General features: G+C 42.9%; 9 protein-coding genes across 10 annotated transcripts; 5 read left to right on the forward strand and 4 right to left on the reverse strand.

Annotated features, from left to right (window-relative positions):
- The first annotated feature begins 1,475 nt into the window (after positions 1 to 1,475).
- LOC108104986 (mediator of RNA polymerase II transcription subunit 2) lies at positions 1,476 to 4,099 on the forward strand. The gene is made up of 2 exons (XM_017211362.2): positions 1,476 to 2,419; positions 2,477 to 4,099. Exon 2 carries the CDS (start codon positions 2,519 to 2,521, stop codon positions 4,097 to 4,099), a length of 1,581 nt encoding a protein of 526 aa, XP_017066851.2. The 5' UTR covers positions 1,476 to 2,419; positions 2,477 to 2,518.
- Positions 4,100 to 5,073: 974 nt separating this feature from the next.
- On the forward strand, positions 5,074 to 6,067 carry LOC108105104 (putative hydroxypyruvate isomerase). Its single transcript, XM_017211539.1, has one exon. The coding sequence runs from the start codon at positions 5,188 to 5,190 to the stop codon at positions 5,980 to 5,982; it is 795 nt and encodes a 264-aa protein (XP_017067028.1). The 5' UTR covers positions 5,074 to 5,187; the 3' UTR covers positions 5,983 to 6,067.
- On the reverse strand, positions 6,010 to 8,700 carry LOC108105103. Its single transcript, XM_017211538.1, has 4 exons — positions 8,465 to 8,700; positions 8,256 to 8,400; positions 7,188 to 8,194; positions 6,010 to 6,570 (listed from the first exon to the last, which is right to left on the reverse strand). Exons 1-4 carry the CDS (start codon positions 8,639 to 8,641, stop codon positions 6,385 to 6,387), a joined length of 1,515 nt encoding a protein of 504 aa, XP_017067027.1. The 5' UTR covers positions 8,642 to 8,700; the 3' UTR covers positions 6,010 to 6,384.
- A 352-nt stretch (positions 8,701 to 9,052) lies between these two features.
- On the forward strand, positions 9,053 to 11,962 carry LOC108105099 (serine/threonine-protein phosphatase 4 catalytic subunit). Of its 2 annotated transcripts, XR_001772348.2 has the most exons (4): positions 9,053 to 9,185; positions 9,959 to 10,854; positions 10,919 to 11,108; positions 11,390 to 11,962. XR_001772348.2 is itself a non-coding variant. In XM_017211534.2 (3 exons), exons 2-3 carry the CDS (start codon positions 10,061 to 10,063, stop codon positions 11,046 to 11,048), a joined length of 924 nt encoding a protein of 307 aa, XP_017067023.1. In that variant the 5' UTR covers positions 9,053 to 9,185; positions 9,959 to 10,060; the 3' UTR covers positions 11,049 to 11,962. The 2 variants fall into 2 exon arrangements, 1 of the variants encoding a protein (XP_017067023.1); XM_017211534.2 differs by having other exon boundaries at positions 10,919 to 11,962.
- LOC108105100 (general odorant-binding protein 19d) lies at positions 11,954 to 12,880 on the reverse strand. Its single transcript, XM_017211535.2, has 4 exons — positions 12,689 to 12,880; positions 12,532 to 12,620; positions 12,338 to 12,474; positions 11,954 to 12,281 (listed from the first exon to the last, which is right to left on the reverse strand). Exons 1-4 carry the CDS (start codon positions 12,834 to 12,836, stop codon positions 12,203 to 12,205), a joined length of 453 nt encoding a protein of 150 aa, XP_017067024.1. The 5' UTR covers positions 12,837 to 12,880; the 3' UTR covers positions 11,954 to 12,202.
- A 1,432-nt stretch (positions 12,881 to 14,312) lies between these two features.
- LOC108104988 lies at positions 14,313 to 15,087 on the forward strand. Its single transcript, XM_017211365.2, has 2 exons — positions 14,313 to 14,625; positions 14,704 to 15,087. Exons 1-2 carry the CDS (start codon positions 14,323 to 14,325, stop codon positions 14,914 to 14,916), a joined length of 516 nt encoding a protein of 171 aa, XP_017066854.1. The 5' UTR covers positions 14,313 to 14,322; the 3' UTR covers positions 14,917 to 15,087.
- A 113-nt stretch (positions 15,088 to 15,200) lies between these two features.
- LOC108104989 lies at positions 15,201 to 15,999 on the reverse strand. Its single transcript, XM_017211366.1, has 3 exons — positions 15,813 to 15,999; positions 15,528 to 15,750; positions 15,201 to 15,421 (listed from the first exon to the last, which is right to left on the reverse strand). Exons 1-3 carry the CDS (start codon positions 15,988 to 15,990, stop codon positions 15,337 to 15,339), a joined length of 486 nt encoding a protein of 161 aa, XP_017066855.1. The 5' UTR covers positions 15,991 to 15,999; the 3' UTR covers positions 15,201 to 15,336.
- Positions 16,000 to 16,185: 186 nt separating this feature from the next.
- LOC108104991 (general odorant-binding protein 19a) lies at positions 16,186 to 16,938 on the reverse strand. Its single transcript, XM_017211367.1, has 3 exons — positions 16,821 to 16,938; positions 16,594 to 16,761; positions 16,186 to 16,537 (listed from the first exon to the last, which is right to left on the reverse strand). Exons 1-3 carry the CDS (start codon positions 16,887 to 16,889, stop codon positions 16,334 to 16,336), a joined length of 441 nt encoding a protein of 146 aa, XP_017066856.1. The 5' UTR covers positions 16,890 to 16,938; the 3' UTR covers positions 16,186 to 16,333.
- A 627-nt stretch (positions 16,939 to 17,565) lies between these two features.
- Positions 17,566 to 18,322, forward strand: LOC108105003 (putative 60S ribosomal protein L33). The gene is made up of 3 exons (XM_017211379.1): positions 17,566 to 17,622; positions 17,708 to 17,968; positions 18,040 to 18,322. The coding sequence occupies exons 2-3, from the start codon at positions 17,906 to 17,908 to the stop codon at positions 18,166 to 18,168; spliced, it is 192 nt and encodes a 63-aa protein (XP_017066868.1). The 5' UTR covers positions 17,566 to 17,622; positions 17,708 to 17,905; the 3' UTR covers positions 18,169 to 18,322.
- Positions 18,323 to 18,376: the final 54 nt, after the last annotated feature.

Here is an 18,376-nt window from a genome sequence, read left to right on the forward strand (position 1 = left end):
CGATGTCCGATCGAATCGGGCTAAACAAATGCGGTTGAAATTCAATAGAAAAGTGTGGAAAAAGAACGGGCTAAATTCTAAATTCGATTCGGTGATGGATATGTGACCTAGGCCATCGCTCTATCCCCCAGAATTCGAAATGGGAAGGGTCTTTGGGATATAAACAAGTTGAAGTTTGTTTAAGGTAGAGGGATAAATTGAAGAGTAATCTATAATGTAAATATATATTAGGTTAGCATATATATTATTGATGGTAATTATAGGAAATTAATAAGGGGAGATATTAAATACGAATAAACATGGAATTCGAAATGGAAAGGGTCTGTGAAATATAAACAAGTTGGAGTTTGTCTAAGATGGAGTAAGTAAATCACTTTAAAGTTGGAGGCTAATCTATAATCTAATATCTAATATCTTCAAACTACTATACTATTCATTGGTAAACTTAACTAACTTTCAAATTTAAAGGTAAATATTAAGTACAAGAAACATTTCCTAAGAGAAATGTTTCCTTTTGATGATTAGCATTAGTAAAGTGAATAAAATGGAGTCTAATCTGAAATCTAAATGATAAAAACTGAATTAATGAGGATATATATTGGTTAGTTTAATGAGTTTTCAAAAATTTAAAGACAAATATAAAGTTTATGTAAGATAAACTGACTTAAGCATCCCCTTTTGATCTTAAAGATTCAAAAGAGAAAAAATCCCCTATAAACTTCCCATTTTTAGTTTAGTTTTCAGTTTAAAATTCAACTTAAAAATCCAACAAAATATTTTCCAGCAAGATTTGTTAGCCTTAAACAAGATATTAATCTCTAGAAACCAATTTCCATTTTAATTGTTAGTTTTTAGTGTTTAGTTTAGTAATTAATTAAGGTCATCAGCTGGCGGTGGGTGCTGAGAGCCCAGTAATATGGCAAATGGACAAGCAATCCAATTTCTATGCTGAATGCAATCAATTTGAAATATAAAGGCCAAACTGGATGCAAAAATGGCCAACTGGGCAACTGGCAACTGGCATCTGGCTAATCAATGAGGACACACACACACATACATACATACATACACAGGCACACGACAGGTTGCACGTTGCACATTGCACTTTTCACTCGTTTCGGAATTTTACAAATTTAATTGCCTTTGTTTATGGTCCGTAACCGTATGGGAAATGCATTTCGTAGGAGGTGTACATTTCCGGGATTTCCAAATGCAAGTGAAAATGGTTGAAAACAAAAGGGGTGCCAAGAGGGAGGGCGGTGAGGTGGTGGAAAAGTGCCCGAAACAATTGGACATTTCACTCTGTGTGGCTCCTTTCACATTTCGAATATTTTCGCAATTTATTTTTGGTATTATTATTCCGACTAAAACAGTCGTGCTGCCACACGAACACACCAATGGCAATGACATGTCCGTTTTAGAATGTTTTTCATTTTCATTTCATTTTTCCCATTTTAGTTTTTTTTTTTTTTTAATTTTTCAGTATTTAAATTGCCCACATGGGGGTCAGCCAAAGCCAAAGCCGAAGCCAAAGCCAAAGCCGAAGCCGAAGCCGTCTAGTTAGACAAAACCAATTCAATTTTCCTAATCCTGTTCAGCTTTTTGGCCAGAACATTGAATTGTTTGCCGGGATATTGGGTTTGTGGGATAGCCAGCTGAAATGGTTTGCTAGTTAGTTTAGCAGCTCTAGGGGTTTAGAATTTGATTTACAATTATCACTTATAGATTAGAGTTGGTAAATTTGTAGGTATTAAGCTGATAACCCATCTAAATGCTTCCAAGAAATGCTTGATTTTGTAAAAGAAAGCTTAAACTAAAAACCGAATTTAAAGAGGTTAAATTAGTTATTTCTGCAGTCTTTTTTTCAGCAGCTTGTAAGCTAAAATCCTTTAAAAACTTAGCTTATAATGCGTAAAAACTTACTACCCAATCTAGTGGGCTGTGAAACGAAACGTCACTTTTGATTTTCCAATGTCCCCAGCCCAGGCCTGGCTCAGACTCATTTACTTCGAAACAGTCGTCCGGTGAACATCTAAAACAAAATAGCTTAGGGTCTTTTTACCGGGTTTTGCAACTTGGGTTTTCATCAATTTAAAACTGAACAATCCAAAAGAAAATTAATAAAAAAAAAAAAAGAAATTTAACAGTTACGCGTGAGTTTGAGTTCAACGAAATATAAATCAAAATTTCGTGATTATTTTCAAATCAAGTTGTGGGGGGAATTTTATGTCATTCCTTCGGTTATTTGAGCCATCTCGGCTAGCCTTAACAGCTACCACAGTTTTCAAATTTATAGTTTTTCTACATTAATAAATTATATAACAACAACACCGATCGGAAGCTTGAGAATCAAATTTGTTAAGCAGCAGTTAGTTAGTTTCAAGATTTTAGTTTTTAGTTTACGCGATTCTTATAGCAGGTAAGCAAAAGATTACTAGCTTAAACAATAATTAAAATAAGAGGTTACCATCTATAGACCTCCTGATCTGACCAGCCTATCCCCCGAGTTAACCAGAACATGGTGAACAAGGCCATCAACGTGTGCGACTCGCACAAGCTGAAGCGATGGTCCCGTTTAGAGCTCTTGGATTGGTACAACGAGATGCTGCAATGCCGTCTGGTGAAGATCGAGCACCTGTGCACCGGAGCAGCCTATTGCAATCTGATGCATATGGCATTCCCCAAGGTGATGAACCTGGCCAAGGTGAAATTCGTATCGAATCAGCAATATGAGTATATAAACAACTTCAAGGAGCTGCAGAAGTGCTTTAATAAGATGAAGGTTAGTAAACCGATACCGATCGGTAATCTGATCAAGGCTCACTTTAATGATAATTTCGAGTTTGCCACTTGGTTCCGTTACTTCTTGGAGGCCAATGTGACAAAGCATCAGCTCGAAACATATGATCCTGTGGCAGCCCGTGGCCAACAGGAGTTGGCCATCGGCAATTCTCGAATAAACCCTCCGTTCTACTGTCAGGCCAACAAAAAATCTCGACGATGTACAGCTGATGATCAAGAATCACCTCGACTGACTGGCAAAACCTGGCCTCGCCTCCATGAGGATCGAAATTCTCTTTTTTTCGATCCCATCCATAAGATCATACCCCCCTTTGATTTAGGGAGAGATTTAGATGCAGTTGCTAATGATTCCAGTTGGATTACGTCACCGAGAGAGGAAGAACCGAAGCCAGTTCCTAGCTATGCGAATGGCTTATGCGGCAGCCTAAAGGATCGAGTGAAGTGCTTGGAAGAGGGAACATTAAAATTGAGAGTGGCAAGGGAAAAGACTTGCCCGGAATTTGCCAATAAGAAATGGTCTGTTAAGGACATGATCAAGGAAAGAGAACAGCTATCAAGTAGGTCTACCAAGAGCCTGGGAGCCAAGGCTAACAAGAGTGGCAAGAGTCTGGGCAATGCTAAAGATTACGAGAAGATACCCACATTGCTGGATGAGATCAAGATGGCTATCCAGGCGAAGAGAGAAAAGAGCAGTGCTGATGATATCGACCCTTCGGAGACAGAATGGAGCGACAAGGACGTCGTTTTTGTTTACAAGTCGAAGTCTAAAGAAGCTTCTTCGATGGAGAAAGTCAAGGATGCGAATGCTGACAAAATGCCACTAACGGCTATATCTGGCTATCAGGATGATAACGATAACGATAACGATAACGTTGATAACGAAGATAACCATAACGATAACGATGATAACGTTGATAACGAAGATAACGATAACGATGATAACGAAGATAACGATAACGATAACGATGATAACGTTGATAACGAAGATAACGATAACGATAACGATGATAACGTTGATAACGAAGATAACGATAACGATAACGATGATAACGTTGATAACGAAGATAACGATAACGATAACGATGATAACGTTGATAACGAAGATAACGATAATATCGATAATCGGAAGAAAGACAGCAAAATTAAAAAAATTATCAATGGAATCGTAGATCTGTTGGCCGTTGCCGGAGTCGACCGTGATACCTCCTCGGCCGAATTGGCAATGCGTAATAGCGTCCGTTTGCTGATCGAAAGTCCGAACAATGAAACTGTCAACGTCGCTGTTGGTACCGATTAGCATCAGGAAGAGCAGGAGGGGAAAGAGTAGAAGCAGGAAGAGCAGGAGAGGAGTTGAAGAAGAAAGACGATCAGACGAAATTCAGAGCAGGTGGTAGACCTCTTCGCCCATCCCTCTGTGGAGAGGTCCCTAGTTTCCCAGTTTCCCCCTAAACATTATTAATATCATTAAATTATTAGTGTCAGTTTTAGTGTCCAGATCCATGTCCTTAGGCCATCTTCGAAAGAAACAAAATTAGGTTTTGTAAACATTATATATAAAATTAAACTATTTCGAAGGGGAAAAACCAGCGTTTTAAAATGGGGATATATGTTGGGTCTAACTAAATACAACAGAAATTAACATTATTATACTACGAAATTCAACTTTTTTGTTTTCTAGAAAAAAAACATTTAGGTTTGATGAATACTGGATATTTAAATCTAACAGCAAAATTGAAAGAGCTTGCCTACTAACCTTTGGGTGGCGTTTTACTTAAAAAAAAAAAAAAAAAAAATGACATTTCAAAAATTACATTTTGTGGAACATTTTTTGGCGTAAAACTTAATTTTACAGAATTTGAAGTTTTAATTTGTGTGTTTTGGTTACCTAATTTATTTTGTATTTATTTTGAATTTCTTCTGCAAAAAGTGAATTTAGGTTTGATGAATACTGGATATTTGAATGTAACAGCAAAATTGCGAGAGCTCTTCTACCGTCCTCTAGGAGGCGTTTTACATTAAAAAAAAATTTGCAACCGATTTTTTTAGAAATCTTTTTAAATATAACACTAAAATAACTATTAATTTAAAAGATGAGTAAATGATAATGATCTGGACTGTCATATGGTCAAAGCTTTAGCATACAGTGGGTTAATACCAATTTATAGTGCTAGAAAAAGCAGAATAAACGTCATTAGTTCTAGACTTATGAAAGCTCAGCAAACAATATTTATTTCGTGCAAAGCTCCTGTCGGAAAAGCTCTGGCCATATGACATTGGCAGTATCAAAAGTCGGTAGATATAAAAAACGTAATCGCAATCGTGTTCCCCAGTTGTTTACCAAACGTGAACGCAGCCGGAGATTAGTGGACGGAAAACCCGGGAAAAATGGCACTCAAGTTTGCAGCGAATCTAAACTTTCTTTTCACGGAGAGAGCGGCTACGATCGCGGAGCGGATTCGTCTGGCCCACCAAAGTGGATTCCGGGCTGTAGAGATCCCCTATCCCGAGGGCGAGACCGGCGACGTGGTGGCCGCTGTTAAGGAGACGGGCATTGTGGTCAGCCTGGTGAATCTGGCCTTTGACAAGACCAACGATCAGCTGCGTTTCGGCTCCACCAGTGTGCCGGGATCGGAAAAACTGTTTCGTAGCCAGCTGGATGCCACCATTGAGTTCGCCCGCCAGGTAAACTGCGGCAAGATTCACCTCACAGCCGGACTATTCAAGGGCGGACAGGAGAGCGACTATACGAAGACGTACACCTCGAATCTGAAAATCGCCGCCGATAGCCTCAGGGCGAAGCAGATGATCGGCGTGATAGAGCCAATTAACAAGTATGCCGTGCCCGGTTATTTCATGAACTCGTATGCCAAAGCCGCTGGAGTTCTGGCCGCTGTTGGCTCTGACAACATCCGGCTGCTGGCCGATCTCTACCATCTGCAGCACCTGCACGGCAACGTGTCCAAGACGCTGGAGGAGTACAAGGCCCTAATTGGTCACTTCCAGATTGCTCAGGTGCCGCATCGTCACGAGCCCGATGTTTCTGGTGAACTGGACTACAGCTATGTCTTCAAGGCCCTCCAGGAGTTCGGCTACGATGGCTGGGTGGGCTGTGAGTACAAACCCAAGACGACGACCGTGGAGGGCTTGAGCTGGGTGACCAAACTGGGCTACACACTGTAATCATCGGATCACAAGAGACACTAGGGATGGCATAGCATTTATAATGTATTTACACTTTTTACAAACATAAAACTGGTTAAACCAACCTTTAATTTACTTTACTTTGGTTTTAAGAACTCTACAAAGGTCAAATCAAGGTGACGATCCTCTTATCCTGCTCTTCAGAAGGCATTTTCGTGGCTCAACTTAAAGATAGTGAAAAACTAGATGAAAATTCTTTGATTAAATCAAAGTTTCCTGTTGAAAAAACGAAAATATAATAATAGATCCCTAGTATTAGAAGAAGCTGTCATGCTTCCGTCAAAAGGTCATGGAATTGACCTACAGCAAGTGTGGAATAAAACAGTAGCTAGGCATTCACGATTAGATAAGATTAGATAGCTAGCAGAGATCCACGTATCATCAGCCGTCACTCTCGCCTCGGATCACCCGCCGGGCATATTCTGCTATATGTAGCACGCCGTGCTCCGGAGAGGCGATGTGCAGGTTGTTACCATTGCAGAACTCCGTGTTGATATACGGATTGTGCAGTTCGGCTACCAAAGTGGAGCAAGCCGTAGAGGAGTCGCCTGTCGATTTTAGCATTTTCTGCAAAAAGAAAAAAGGCTTATGATTAGAAAATTGGATATCTGTTTACATGACTTGAGTAATTTAGTTAGCTAATTTAAAGGTCATATACGAACGATTCTGTCTAATAGTTTACTGGCATTTCACTAACTAACTGCTAAAGGTCAAGTCACTTTCCCCAAAAGGATAAACTCTGGGAAACCTTTTAAAGATTAATATAATTTCTCAAACTTGGTTATAAATCTATAAGTTACTCAAATTTGTTTATGTTTGCAATTAGCTAGTTCTATAAACGTAAGATCAGATTACAGGCACTGATAAAGATTGTCCTCATTATACTTATAGATAGTTATACCTCAGATAATATAACACAGCCTTAGTTTTAGTTAAAAGGCGCTTTTGTTATTTATAGAAAAACAATAAGATATTCAAAAACCTAAACCACAAGCTTATGACAAGACCTTAGCTGTGTATTAGAATGTTTTTGTCTGGTCAACTTTTATCTAATTTTTAGTGGCTTTGGTTTGTTAAGATAACTGTACCCTTGATCTATGCCCTTGAAAATCATGTTAATTATGCTAGAGGAAAGGTTCTTTCAAAATGATACCTTAAAAATGTATCATCTCTTAACAACTTACCATCCAGAATTCATTACCCGGCAGTGCGTTGCCATCCCAAGCATAGGACACAACTAGCAGCATTCCGACATGCTCAGGTTCAGTCAACTTCTGTGCCGGATTGCGTTTGGATATGAGCACCCTGATGCCGTCTTCAGGATGGCCAGGGATCTCTACAAGCGAACCGTTGCGCAGACCGCCGCAATCGGTGATCGAAAACCAGGAGAAGTGTACGAGGCCTACGTTTCTGAGCCTGTTGCCCAGCGTGCGCATGCGTTGTTCGAAGGTCTCCAAGAAGATGCGCTCCTGCTGAGCAGCAGCCTTCCACACGCCTAGGCCAAAGCCCACCACATGGATGTAGGCCAACTTTTTGACACGCTCTGCTCTTGCTTGCCCCTCCAGCAGCAGCATGTCGAAGCTGATGGCGTACCGCCGCTTCATCACCAGATTGTCAAAGACGTCTTGCTTATTCCGCGAGGGTCCGAATCGCTTGTTGTTGATGACAGCCTCGCCATGGATGAGATCTCTAGTGGCATAAAACCCGCGCCACAGACGCCGGTAGTCCTCCTCCCGCGTTCTAACCGGCTCATCCAAAGCCATCCCGTAACCATTTTGTCGCGAGTTCTGCTGGCGTGCGATGACAATGTCCTGGAATTCCATGAGATTGCGCCGCGACAACCGGGCTCCAATCATGCCCACTATGACCCCGCTCCGCTCCAAAGTCTTGGAGTCCCGATCTACGCGGCCGCAGTTGCTTCGTTCGCCCTCGTTGATGAACTCCGTATGAGAGCTCACGGAGAGCAAGGCAGACATCTTGATATCGTCATAGCTTAGCACATCGGCCAACACCAGAGGTTCCTTCTCTGACAATGTACCCACGGATTCAAATCCACTGGCCCCGGTCTCACGGCTCAGCAGCAGAAACTTGTCGTTGCGAGCAAAGAAGCTGGCACAGCGCTTCTCCAGCAGGCGCTGTACGAATCCGCAAAGGGACAATGCCCGGTAAATAGGCTTCTCCACGGAGTTCCCTGCAACCAGATGTGCGACATTTTACAAATGGTAATGGATTTGAACGAAATGCTCATTTACCCCAGTGGCACTTGTGCTCGAGGTACTGCAGATACAGGCCCAAGGTACGTTCATGTAGAACCGGATAAACAGATGCTACCTCCTCGTTAATCTTGCTCAGCCGCAGAGGAGATTGTCTCTTCACGCGGACGCTTTCTACGCCGAACTAAATGGGGGAGAAGCGATACCAGTTATAAAATGGTTCGACTAGGTGAAGTCTGAGTACCCACCTCCAGAGGAAACTCCTCGGATCTGGACATAAGCTTTCCCGCCTCATTGTCTCCAGCAACAGGCTTCTTTACCTGCCGGCATTCCTTTAGCAATTTGCATCCAAAATCGGTCAGTGGTTGGGAGTCCCCGGTGACCGCTGGCCAAACCTGGTCAACATCAGCTCCAAAGGTAGACATGGCTTCCGAATGGGTACGGATTTAATTTCACAATTGCATTTAAATGTTGTGGAGGTGGGGCTTGGGGCGGCATTTTATTAAGACCCAGTGTTATCGGTACCCAGTGTTTAACAATCAAAATTACAAATTGTTTGAGGCCTATCGATTGTTTAAAAAATTCTGAAAAATAAAATTATTATTTATGGTTTTTGAGATTCGTATGCAATTTTGTATATTATTTTATATAAATTTTACATTTGATTCAATTTATGTGTGAAAGTAAAAGATATTAGATATCGGGATCTTTCTTGATAACTTAAACCTGTGAACATGTCATAAGCTGTGTAAAATCGACTGTATGACCACACTTTAGCGGAAGAAAATCTCAAACCCGACTTTCCCACGCACGGCATTATTTTAACAACGGTTGATTCTGGTCACACTAAACCATAAGCAGATCCCGGTTGCTAAAAAAAATTTAATGAGCATTTTTTTTACGGAAACGCGAGCACGAAAGCCGAGCCACCAGCGAAAGGATTGTCAAAAAAGCCCGCCATTGCGCTGAGTAAGTAGCGTTTCCGGGAAAACTGTCGGTAAAGCCGGAAAAAGCACGGCAGACGGTGGAAATTGCGCGCGGCAAAAGACTAGCGACAAGCCACACACACACGGACGCACTCGCACAAAGCCGACGCACACACGCGCAGCGCATGCAAAAACCGAAACACAAACAAAAAATAACGCTATAATCGACCATAGGATACCCTATTTTTACAACAGAACCCAGTCAGAATGTGTGAATTTCAACAAGCGAAGATTACATTAAAACCAAGCTTGAAAAGTTACTTTTGGTAACCCTTTTTATAAGGAACACAATTTTAAAAGAAAAAACTAAGTCGGCTATATACTTATTAACTACTAAGCACTCTCTAAAAAGTCAAACTTAGTAAGTCTGGGTTAAAATTATGGAACAAGTAAAACTTCAAATAGAAACTCAATGTCATAAATCATTTATCCCTGGAACTATAAATTTTATATTAATCTGCATATTCAAATTTAAGCCGCTTTTCTTCAACAAGTGTCATAGTTAAACACGCGAATATATGTAGTTTGCTTATGTAAATCCGTAACTATCCAAAAACGTTTAAAATTTCACTGGGAATTCTGTTGTGAAGATCGATAAGCGATTGTTAGCTGCTAGAGTCTGAAACGCTCACCTGTTACACAAGTACATAACACCCTTTAAGGTCCAGCCATTAAAGCGAACCGAAACTGATGGTAATTTCTCTTTCGTCTCTTCTGCTTGCATCCGTGCCGCCGACTGGAAACTATCCACTTTAGCCCGGTGAACGACAAAAGATACTGTCTCCCCGCCCCGTCAACGCCTGCAGTCCGATTCACCGTTTTCCCGTCGCCTCGGCTGCCGCCATCCTCCGGGTGAAGATGTCCGATTACAGCGACCTGGACCGCCAGATCGAGCAGCTGAAACGCTGCGAGATCATTAAGGAGAACGAGGTTAAGGCCCTGTGCGCTAAGGCGCGCGAGATTCTAGTGGAGGAGGGCAATGTGCAGCGTGTGGACTCGCCGGTGACCGTATGTGGCGATATCCATGGACAGTTCTACGATCTGAAGGAGCTGTTTAAGGTTGGCGGCGATGTGCCCGAGAAGAACTACTTGTTCATGGGTGACTTCGTGGATCGCGGCTATTATAGCGTGGAAACATTCCTGCTGCTGTTAGCGTTGAAGGTACGTTATCCCGACCGCATCACGCTGATACGCGGCAACCATGAGTCGCGCCAGATCACGCAAGTGTACGGCTTTTACGACGAGTGCCTCCGCAAGTATGGCTCGACGGCCGTGTGGCGCTACTGCACAGAGATTTTCGACTACCTCAGCTTGTCGGCTATCATCGACGGCAAGATATTCTGCGTACACGGCGGCCTTTCGCCGTCCATTCAATATCTAGACCAGATCCGCAGCATCGATCGCAAGCAGGAAGTACCGCACGACGGGCCCATGTGCGATCTGCTCTGGAGCGATCCAGAGGATCAGACCGGCTGGGGCGTCTCGCCGCGCGGCGCTGGCTACCTTTTTGGCTCGGATGTGGTCTCCCAGTTCAACCGTACCAATGAGATCGACATGATTTGCCGTGCACACCAACTGGTGATGGAGGGCTTCAAGTGGCACTTCAACGAAACCGTCCTGACGGTATGGTCGGCGCCCAACTACTGCTATCGGTGAGTCATCTTCTTTTAAACTGTTGAATTCTCTTTAGTAACTTTCCTCGTCTTCCATTTGCAGCTGTGGCAATGTGGCTGCCATCTTGGAGCTGAACGAGTACCTGCATCGCGACTTCGTCATCTTCGAGGCGGCTCCACAGGAGAGTCGCGGCATACCCTCGAAGAAACCTCAGGCGGACTACTTCCTCTAAGACGGACGCAGTCACCACTTTCCGTTCCGGCAAACCTCACGAATGGACGCGGAGCGGCAGGTGGGTGGCCATGGGTGGCGGACACAAAACATTTAGGGAAAACAAAACTGCCAGCCTGCCTAAAAGCAAAGCAAACACGAACCGCAACTGCGACTGCAAGGGAAACAATTGTAAAATAAACGTAAGCTAGGATATCAAACTGGAGGCGGGCATACGCACTACATGTACACCCAAAGCAGACAGACATCTCGTTTCTTCTCTCCTTCATAATTTCATGGTTCATACGAACGATTGTGTATTACACTTAGATATACTTCTTTTTTTTTAACATGTGTTTATAGTCTACCTGTGTTTTATCTGGCGATTCGCGTTTTGTGGATGGCTATTTGTGCTGTTTGTGCGTGTTCGTGGAAGTCATCGAGTGTGTGTGGAGATCAAACCTGCGCATTGCATCTAGCTGCTAACTAATAGGATTAATGACCCTTGTCCGAGACTGCTGTGAATTCGCCTGGCGGAGACGGTCTGCAAACGCAAACGCAACAGCTGTCTTTTCGACGCGAATTCCCTCGTAGCGGACAGCTTAGTATACATATATAGACGTATGTAGGTTAAAGCAATAAGCTATATTGACCCACAGATTTCACAAAGTCGGCCGAAGATTATGAACGAAATAAGGAGTGTGCCGTGAGGAAACGTGCTAAGGTCGCCGTTATGTTTATTGGTTAGAAAACGACTTTGCATGCCTGAGACGGAATATCTCAGCAAGAAAACCGCTGGAAAAAAAAACCAGAAACGAAGAAGATTGTGTAGTAATTCGTAGAGAGTAATGATAACTTTTAAGTACACCCCAGATTGGGATATTATATGCAAATAATTATATGAACCTATATTTAAAATAAAGATTGTAAGCTGAACAACGAAATAGAGCTATATTTTGGGATCGGATCTCATGAGGTTATCTTGTACTCAAGATAAGTCCTTTTCCTCCTAACTCATTCCATTCAATAACCATTTTTTCTTTTGCAGTTTCTCACTTTATCAATTACTTACGGACTAATCATAGTATACACATAAAAAAAAAGTAGATGGTTGTATTCCATTTGGGGGCGCTTGTGATTCAGTAACGGGGTTCAGCATGGGTCTCAAGTCAGTTTTCAGTGTTCCTCCAGCTCCAGACCGTGCTCCTTCATTTGCTCGTAAATGCATGTCTCAAAGGCGACAGCAGCGTCGCAACTGGAATGGATGTGAAGGATTATGACACGGAACTGCAAAGACGAAACACTACTCACTGATCCTCAGATGCCTCGATGGCCTCGCACTTATCCGCTACCTCGGTGGCGGCATCCTCCTTCTCGGCATCGTGCTTGGCCAAGGCCTTGACCATTTCCACGGCATGCTCCTTGTTCACCTTGCCGGAGTCATCCATCTGCAATGGAAAAAGTTGGTAAGCAGAGTGAATGTGTCCTGCCGGTGAAGCACTTACAATCTGGAACTTCTTCAGCACGCAGGCGCGCAGGCACTTGCCCTTATGGCTTTCGGCCGCCTCGTGATTCATCATATGCTCCACATCCTCTGTAAAGGATAAGGCGTGAATGGGGAATCCAATCCTTTGCATCCTTCTCAAAATCCTGGCTACTCACCATCGGTGGCGCCCGTCTCAGCCTTGCATTCGTTGGCCAGCTCGGTGGCATGGTCCTTGGTCATCTCCTCGTGCGGCTTGGCAAAGGCGGCTCCCAGGCACACCAGACCGATAAGGAGCAGAACGGATAGATTGATCAGACGCGACATTTCGATTTGCGATTGAACAGCACGGCGTACGAACTCTAACTTGGATGCGAATCGCTGGCGCTGTCGGCGTTTTATAGGAGCTAAAGCTTAGGCCCAAGTCCCGTGATTGACTTGGCAGATCAAATCCATCGCTGATCTACAGCGTCGTCTCAAGCAGCTCCAGCAATTACCAGCAATTATGAACTACATGGGCAGCACATGACACTCTACTAGGCCGCTCTGGACACACGGGACGGGACGGTATGGGATCCGCCGGAGATGCCCTCGACTGGGCATCGTGTGAACAAGTGACACTCCACTCCACTGGAACTGGGAGAGATGAGATGGCCCACCAATCTCCACTTATTTGCTTAATTGGTGACTGGCATGAAATCGGTGGAAATCGTAATAGAAATGGAAATGGAAATGAAAATGCAAAATCCCGCTTGTAATTAAATCGATCAACAGCTCTGGGTGAGATGAGTGATAGTGACTGGTGGGGTCATCAAGCTATTATATTATTATATGGATTCCCATTCCCAGTTCCCTACTTCCCCCACCAAAAAAAAAAAAACCCATTAAAATTGACCGTTTAGGCCATAATATACCCTTGGATCTGCCCGTCGGTCTCCCAGCTTTGCCTGTCAGTTAGCCAGCTTTGCTTGTTCGCAATCTGTACTTCAGGTAGTATGTTTGCATTTCCAACGTGTGGAATTTTCAGAGCACGCAATCCATATTGCCCATTCCAATTTCAAACAGCTGAAATTGGATTACGATCAATATCGTGTGAGCATGTTGCATGCTAATTTTTCACTTCAATTAGTTTTAAGAAGGCTTACTAGACATCTCGATAAGGTTCCGTCAAATTTTGTTAACAAGTTGGCGATCTATTAACAAGTCGAAAGTCTCTGTGATGCGGTTGATATCTGAGCACTTTGGGAATTACTTATATTTTAAATTAGATATAATTTTCTGCTTTAGAAATTGTATTATAATCGCTATAGAAATATAAAAATGTAGTTCATTAGTTCGGAAACTAATCACTATCAATTTAATACAAACTAATTGGTCTACGAACTTAATCGTTTTCAGCTAAAATAAAAGGCCTATTAACTTTATTAAAAGGCTCATATTTATAACCAACTAGTTAATAGAGCTTTAAAAATTGTATCTTTTACACAAAATTAAGGCAACTTCTGATAAAGATGGATATACCTTCTAATAAAGAGATAGAAAATCAGTTTCTCTACAACTTTTCAGATTAAAGATCTACACTAATCCGATTGCCATTGTCTATAATGAACTGACATAGTCAAAGATCATCTCTGGAGCGTGACTTGTGGGGGCAACACTGAGAATGATGAACTTGACATTGGAAAATTTCGATGTGATCAGCAAAATCAAGCGAAAGAAATGCCATGCGCCGAAGAAAGTGTTAAGATCATGGGCTACTATATAAGCCAAGAACTAGAGTAAGTCTATAACCATACACCTAGACAGTGCCAAGATGAACTCATCTACCATTTCACTGATAACAATCGTAGTCGTAGCTCTGTTGCAGATGCACTGCATCCAGGGCCAGAGCCAGCCATTCGATATTACTAAGCTACTGCCCAAAAGCGGAACAGAGCCCATGTGGACTGTGATTAATCGGAACTTGCCGCAGGTGCAGGAGATGATAAGCACGGCCAGGAGGGAGTGCATTCAGAAGCTTCAGCTGCCTAAGGATCAACGTTCCCTCATGAAGGTATCCAATCCCAGCGAGAAGGAGAAGTGTCTTTCCGAATGTGTGCTCAAAAAGATCAAGCTGGTAAGTGGACTCAGGACAAAGGAGTAATATGTCATCTAATTCCTAATCCTTCTTCCTACCAATAAAAAACTTTTCCAGATGGACGACAACAACAAGCTAAACGTAAGTCAGGTGGAGAAGCTAACTAGTCTGGTGACCCAGGACAACAAGATGGCCATGGCCATTAGCTCTAGCATGGCCCAGGCCTGCAACCGCGGCATTGCGTCCAAGAACTCCTGCGAGGTGGCTCATCTCTTCAACCAGTGCATCGGCCGCCAGCTGGAGCGCAACAACGTCAAGTTGGTCTGGTAGATCCTTCTACTTCTATGATATCCATTAGCTTAATCCAGTAGTTTGGCCAATGAATCCACAATTTATTGTAGATCTTAATCATGGGTTTTTTTTATATATTTACTTTTTCTAAGCAGCGTTGTTTTGAAAGTTTGTAAAAGATATTAATAAATTTTAAAATACGATAACAAATTTATATTTTGAACTTGGTTAAGGAGTTAGCTTTTTGCTGAAATGATAATACCCTCTGTTAATGCCCCATTTGAGGTCTGCAAATCCACTTCCCACCCGGTAAGTATTCCTCATTTCGTTGGGCTGGGCGCTTTATTTTTGTAGGGAACCACTACGAGTTCTCGAGCTTTTTCTAATTAAATTCAACTTTACTAACACGAAAAAAAAAAATAGTAATGAACATGCAAATTGGGGGCCATCTCGATGACCTTATTCTTTGATTTCGGGAATCTTAAAGCCGGCGGAGCGCATCTCGCGCAGCATGCACATGGAGATGCCGTGGGCAGCTTCACACCTAAATTTGAAATACACAGAGAAGAAATTTATGAAATATGTGCTTAAAGATATTTTCATGGGCTACGATTTCAGGACACTATAGTCCTTACGAGCTCCACACTCACTTGTCCGTCTGACCCGCCATCTTCTCATTACAGGTCTTAATGATGCGCCTGCCTTCATCTTCACGATCCGGGAACATCATGTTAATCATCTCGACGGTCTTGTCCTCGTTGAACTGCATCTGGCCCTCGGGCATCAGCTCGAACTGCTCCAGCATGCACTGGCGGAAGCACTTGGACTCGTGCTTGGCATCCTCCTTATTTAGCACCATCTCAACGATATTTTCTGTGTATGGATAAAGTGTTACAAAAAGGATAACTGGAAATAGGAAGTTCCAATGGATTTACCCCTCGTTGGCTTGGGGGTGCAGCCATCGCCAAAGGGCTCAATCAGCTCCACCACCTCGTCCACGGTCATGGAGATCTCTTCCTCATCCGCCGCTGCCGATCCTATTAGGACTGCGGCGCAGGCCAGTGTCACCAAGAGTAGGTTTCTCATAGTCGTCATCCGGTTGATCTGCATCATTTTCGCTTCTCTTGTGGTTTATGGACGGCCAGCGATCGCCGTTGGACATTTTATACCCGTCATAATCGTGTCCGGCACATCCGGTACAAGCCAATCGCCTCGGATGTAGATCTCCCCGCGATAGCCATGACATTGCCAGGGCGGAACATGCAAGCGAAACCACACCCATCGCCGTCCAATCAAAATGCACCACAATTCTAAGGGTTAACCTTTATTGATCTGGTCGAAGGTTTTGGCTTTCGGGGCAGGGGAGGGCAGGGATTCTTTGGTCAATGGAATGTTATCGAATTTATCTGTTGCGAATGCGGATGCGAATGGGAAGCATTTCTGGTATCGGAAATTCCTAGGGAAACACGAACACCTTGATGTTACTCTTCAGGCACGAGAGCAACGCATGAGCGGGATCGCAATTGGGGGCGTTCTTTAGGCCCACAGTGGAGTCCTTGCACATATTGATACCCTTGCGGTACTCATCCTTGTAGCTATCCGGTAGCATGATATCCATCTGCTTAAGGGTTGACTCCAGCTGGAACTTGCCCTTCTTGATCTAAACGAAGACATTAATCTATTAATTTTCATTAAAAAAAGAAACAGAAAACATACCGCCTGCATCATTTCCATGATGCAGTTGATGTAGCAGTTGCTGTCCTTGCTATTTGGAATATTTCCATTGCGTATGTTGTCGGCCACCTCGACGCTGACCTTGGGAAACTTGGGCAGGCAGACATCGCGCATTAGTTTGCCAGCTGACCACATCTGTTCCTCGGTCACCTGAAAGTTGATAGTATCCATGAGGTGGCATCCTTTGGCTGGGAGTTTTCAGGACCTACCCCTGCCTCTGATCCGGGCAGCGATCCCGTGGATATGGCAACACAGATTAACAGCAAATGGAACTTCATTTTCGAGACGTTATTACGGATTTCCGATCTATTGGAGACTCCTTTTATATGCAACTGTTAACATGCAAATGACTTGATATTGGATTTAGCTAATAGCACATATTCGATCAAACCGTTAAGTAAGTGGGTGTGGGAATTATGGGTCAGCGCAAGTCTCCGCCCCACTACTTATTCATATAGCCAAATTTAAGGTGGGCCGAGGCGGTTCGTTATCTGGCTGGGCTATAATCTTGGCACATTAATTGACAGTATGGTGTTGGGTCACCATGCCAGGTGACATGCAAGGCGCGATTCTGGTGGAGATGGGTTGACAATCACATAGCCGGGCAGCATTTTTCAAACATGCAAATGAAAACTAGATATCAGCTTGAGGTTTGCTGTGGCAAGTAAGAGCCATATGGATACCTGGCTTAGGGAATATGCAAATTGTACATTCTTTTATAAAGTTAGTTAAAATTATCATAATGGTAAATTAATTTATACCCCTGATCGGCCATTAAAAGCATCTAATATTGAATATTATTAAAATATTCGATAGTAAATCCAATATGTGTACAGTCTGGTATACCCTTTAAGCCTAGGCAATACCCTGTATAGAAATAACAAGGTATAGTTGACAGCCATTTAAATTAGTTGCAAGTTGCCATTTATTAAGTGAATATATTTCAATTTTGCATTCTCTGCGGATAATGACGTTAATATGGTGTTGCGTGTGTCATGAACAAACATCTTCGTAAGAGATACCTGTAATTAATACCAAATATTAATTCAATTTATTAAAAAAAAAGATTATTGTTTAATATATTTCATTTCTGCAGCTAATAGAATAGTATTAGTAAAGATATAGATAACGAGGCGGCCTTGTCGATTGTGATTTTAATTTTAGCTGACGTTACTAAAATTCCAACTCAAAGCCCAATCGAAAACCTCGAAAAAGTATAAGTCGAATATTGTATCAAAATTTTAATACCTTGCCCCCGATTGCATCGAATACCGGTATCCACAACGATCTCAAAATGTCCGAGCAGTTCAATTTTACCGAGGCTTTTAACAGTCAAACTATGCGTGGACGCGCCAATGTAAGTAATCATTTCACCTCGACAGAGAATCCTATTATTTCCGCCTCAACAACAACAACCATCTCCCACAGGTAGCCAAGGCCACCTGGGCTTCGGTGGGTCTGGTCTACGTTCTGGTCAAGATGCATCGCCGTAACTCGAAGCGTCGCGAGGCCAAGCTCTACTGCAAGGGCTGCCAGCAGGCGCTCCTACATGGCTAAGGGGGCGTTACCAGCCAATCCATGTCCAATCCTCCTCGAAGACCTTAAAAATCATCAGATCAGATCAGCCATCCACCAGACCCCACTCCAGACATCAATTTTAAAGCATTGCCAAAACCCGTGTACACACTTTTGTCGAGTCAATAAATTTCAAATCTTGACAATGAAAGAGATTTTTTGTTTTTCAAGCAGGCGTAGACATTGACTT

The sequence above is a fragment of the Drosophila eugracilis genome, unplaced genomic scaffold (assembly GCF_018153835.1).
Source record: "Drosophila eugracilis isolate 14026-0451.02 unplaced genomic scaffold, ASM1815383v1 contig_2155, whole genome shotgun sequence".
NCBI classification, from domain to species: domain Eukaryota; kingdom Metazoa; phylum Arthropoda; class Insecta; order Diptera; family Drosophilidae; genus Drosophila; species Drosophila eugracilis.

Coding starts and splice junctions, on each gene's coding strand:
- LOC108104986 (XM_017211362.2), top strand. CDS start 2,519: ATGGTGAACAAGGCCATCAACGTGTGCGACTCGCACAAGCTGAAGCGA.
- LOC108105104 (XM_017211539.1), top strand. CDS start 5,188: ATGGCACTCAAGTTTGCAGCGAATCTAAACTTTCTTTTCACGGAGAGA.
- LOC108105103 (XM_017211538.1), bottom strand. CDS start 8,641: ATGTCTACCTTTGGAGCTGATGTTGACCAGGTTTGGCCAGCGGTCACC. Junction 8,401..8,464: donor CCGAGGAGTTTCCTCTGGAG/GTGGGTACTCAG, acceptor TCCCCCATTTAG/TTCGGCGTAGAAAGCGTCCG. Junction 8,195..8,255: donor CGAGCACAAGTGCCACTGGG/GTAAATGAGCAT, acceptor ATCTGGTTGCAG/GGAACTCCGTGGAGAAGCCT.
- LOC108105099 (XM_017211534.2), top strand. CDS start 10,061: ATGTCCGATTACAGCGACCTGGACCGCCAGATCGAGCAGCTGAAACGC. Junction 10,855..10,918: donor GCGCCCAACTACTGCTATCG/GTGAGTCATCTT, acceptor TTCCATTTGCAG/CTGTGGCAATGTGGCTGCCA.
- LOC108105100 (XM_017211535.2), bottom strand. CDS start 12,836: ATGTCGCGTCTGATCAATCTATCCGTTCTGCTCCTTATCGGTCTGGTG. Junction 12,621..12,688: donor TGAGACGGGCGCCACCGATG/GTGAGTAGCCAG, acceptor TATCCTTTACAG/AGGATGTGGAGCATATGATG. Junction 12,282..12,337: donor ATCGAGGCATCTGAGGATCA/GTGAGTAGTGTT, acceptor CATCCATTCCAG/TTGCGACGCTGCTGTCGCCT.
- LOC108104988 (XM_017211365.2), top strand. CDS start 14,323: ATGAACTCATCTACCATTTCACTGATAACAATCGTAGTCGTAGCTCTG. Junction 14,626..14,703: donor TGCTCAAAAAGATCAAGCTG/GTAAGTGGACTC, acceptor AAACTTTTCCAG/ATGGACGACAACAACAAGCT.
- LOC108104989 (XM_017211366.1), bottom strand. CDS start 15,990: ATGATGCAGATCAACCGGATGACGACTATGAGAAACCTACTCTTGGTG. Junction 15,751..15,812: donor CACCCCCAAGCCAACGAGGG/GTAAATCCATTG, acceptor ATCCATACACAG/AAAATATCGTTGAGATGGTG. Junction 15,422..15,527: donor ATGGCGGGTCAGACGGACAA/GTGAGTGTGGAG, acceptor TTTCAAATTTAG/GTGTGAAGCTGCCCACGGCA.
- LOC108104991 (XM_017211367.1), bottom strand. CDS start 16,889: ATGAAGTTCCATTTGCTGTTAATCTGTGTTGCCATATCCACGGGATCG. Junction 16,762..16,820: donor TGCCCGGATCAGAGGCAGGG/GTAGGTCCTGAA, acceptor ATCAACTTTCAG/GTGACCGAGGAACAGATGTG. Junction 16,538..16,593: donor TCATGGAAATGATGCAGGCG/GTATGTTTTCTG, acceptor GTCTTCGTTTAG/ATCAAGAAGGGCAAGTTCCA.
- LOC108105003 (XM_017211379.1), top strand. CDS start 17,906: ATGTCCGAGCAGTTCAATTTTACCGAGGCTTTTAACAGTCAAACTATG. Junction 17,969..18,039: donor CTATGCGTGGACGCGCCAAT/GTAAGTAATCAT, acceptor CATCTCCCACAG/GTAGCCAAGGCCACCTGGGC.